The 2,303-nt window shown below is 34.0% G+C and overlaps 1 protein-coding gene across 1 annotated transcript; it reads right to left on the bottom strand.

The window, feature by feature from the left end:
* Positions 1–1,090: 1,090 nt before the first annotated feature.
* BP5553_10707 (uncharacterized protein) lies at positions 1,091–2,202 on the bottom strand (the record flags this gene model as incomplete). Its single annotated transcript, XM_032019330.1, has 4 exons — positions 1,091–1,214; positions 1,273–1,589; positions 1,647–2,038; positions 2,088–2,202. The coding sequence occupies 4 exons, from the start codon at positions 2,200–2,202 to the stop codon at positions 1,091–1,093; spliced, it is 948 nt and encodes a 315-aa protein (XP_031864515.1).
* Positions 2,203–2,303: the final 101 nt, after the last annotated feature.

Here is a 2,303-nt window from a genome sequence, read left to right as displayed (position 1 = left end):
CCCTAACCCTAATAACCCTAACCCTAACCCTAACCCTAACCCTAACCCTAACCCTAACCCTAACCCTAACCCTAACCCTAACCCTAACCCTAACCCTAACCCTAACCCTAAATAACCCTAACCCTAACCCTAACCCTAAATTTTATAACTAAAAATAAACTTTTAATTAATATAAATAAAGTTCGACTAAATATAGTCGAATAAATAAAATATAATAGATTAAATAAAACTAATATTATAAATATAAATAATAAAAATAATAGAATAAATAGAATAATAATAATAATATAAATTAAATTTAATTAAATAATCTATATATAAATAAACAGAAACGAATAAAATCGAAGTTTTAGAATAAAATTAGAAATTTTAGATAAATTTATATAATAATATATTAATTTCTAAAATTAGTTTAATATTAAAAGAATAATTATATAAACGTGTATATTTAGTTAGTAAATTAGTTTTAATTAAATATAGAAAAGTATATCTTTTTAGAAATCTATTTCTCTTTTCTAATTCTATTCTCTGAATATATCGATTAATTATACTATAGTCTACTAATATATATTATATAATATACATAATATTATATTCTAAATAGTAAGTAGACTAACAATTTCTTTTATTTACTTTTTATTCTAATTTATTTATATAATTGTTTAATTAATTGTTTAATTAATTATTTTATTATTTATTTTTTTATTTATTTTTTCATTTATTTATATTTATATAATCGTTCAATTAATTATTCAATTAATTACTTTATTATTTATATTTTTATATTTATATAATTATTCAATTAATTATTTAATTAATTATTCTATTATTTATTTTTTCTAAAAGAATATTAATTTATAAATTAGTTTTCTTTAGTTAGATAATTATATAATAATAATCTAATACTACGTTTATTGTTCAATTAATATTTATTCTTTTAACTATAGTCTTTTAGTTATTTTATCTACAATTCCTCTTAATAATCCTAAAAGTCTTCTCTGCACCTCGACATTACTTTAGTAGTAATTACAAATAATTTGATATAACTCGCAGCTGCGTGTTTATATTATTACTAGTTTATTATCTGATACTACTGTAGCAGCCACTTGAATGCTTTCACAAGATCTTTATCGTACTGGCGGCTCATCTTTAAATCTCTATAACGCCTGAATCCATGTGGTACCCCGGGATAGACATTCACGTCCGTCTTAACTCTACGAATGTGTTAATGAGAGTTGGCCGCAAATGAATATATAGCAATTCTCAACTCACCCTGCGCGCTTCAGTTTCGCCTCATACAGCAGCGCTTCATCACGAAGCGGGTCACGCCCGGCGACAAGGAAATACGCAGCAGGCAATCCCGCTAGGTCGGCTTCGGGTGCAAGTAAGACGCTATAATACCTCTCTGTGGGGTCCTTCACGTCAAGAAGCTTATTGAAAAAGTCTATTCTTGTCGCCGGGAGAATCGGTGCGTCAATGTTCTCCTCGAAGGATCCTTTGCCCGGGGCAATGAGATCTGCAGGGAAGACGCTCGTATGACAGACATGCGGCAGGTCGAGAATCTGGCCTCGAATGCGGCTCTTCCCATGCTACGTAACTTAGCAAATATACTCGTCAACCATACCCTCACGCTCCGAAGTACTTACTACATCTTTGTCACGAAGAGAAACGCCGGCTGCAAGGTTTGATCCACTAGACCGACCCCCGACGAGAACTTTGTTTTGATCTCCGCTAATTAAATCGATATTATCAAAGACCCAGTTGAGAGCATTGAAGGCATCTTCTCTTTGAGCAGGCCATTTCCATTCGGGGGTGTGCCGGTAGCAGACATTGACCACGATGATGCCCACCTTTTCGACCATCCAGGAGCAGAAGCCATCTTCACTTGACAAAGTACCAAAGCAATAACCTCCACCATGGTAGAAGATAAAGACCGGTAGCTGGACACCACTGGGTATAGATGAGGGCTTATAGACACGAAGAGGAATTGTCTGTTCGTCTGTTGTGGCACAACGGAAGTCCTTTGTGTCTATATCAACTACTGGAACATTAGTAGTGAAATCTGTCTATGGTAATCAGGTAAATACCAGTTATGCTCCTGAGAATTTGTTGTGAGTTTGCCTCTCTTCCTGCGTTGGTGTGCGCGCGAAGCTCTACAGGTGATAGTCCCGGGGGGAGCTGAGGCTGCGGATTCGCCGCCATGTAAGTGTAACGGTTCTGTTATTCTTCCGACGGGGAATCCTAACAGAGGTGTTCTGTTTCGTTTGCGTAGCGAAGTAATGCAGTGATCTCTTCTAATGATC

Source organism: Venustampulla echinocandica (assembly GCF_003357145.1).
Source record: "Venustampulla echinocandica strain BP 5553 chromosome Unknown scaffold_29, whole genome shotgun sequence".
Taxonomy (NCBI): Eukaryota; Fungi; Ascomycota; class Leotiomycetes; order Helotiales; family Pleuroascaceae; genus Venustampulla; species Venustampulla echinocandica.
The sequence above is the reverse complement of the archived record's forward strand: the minus strand, read 5'-3'. Positions and strand labels throughout refer to the sequence as shown.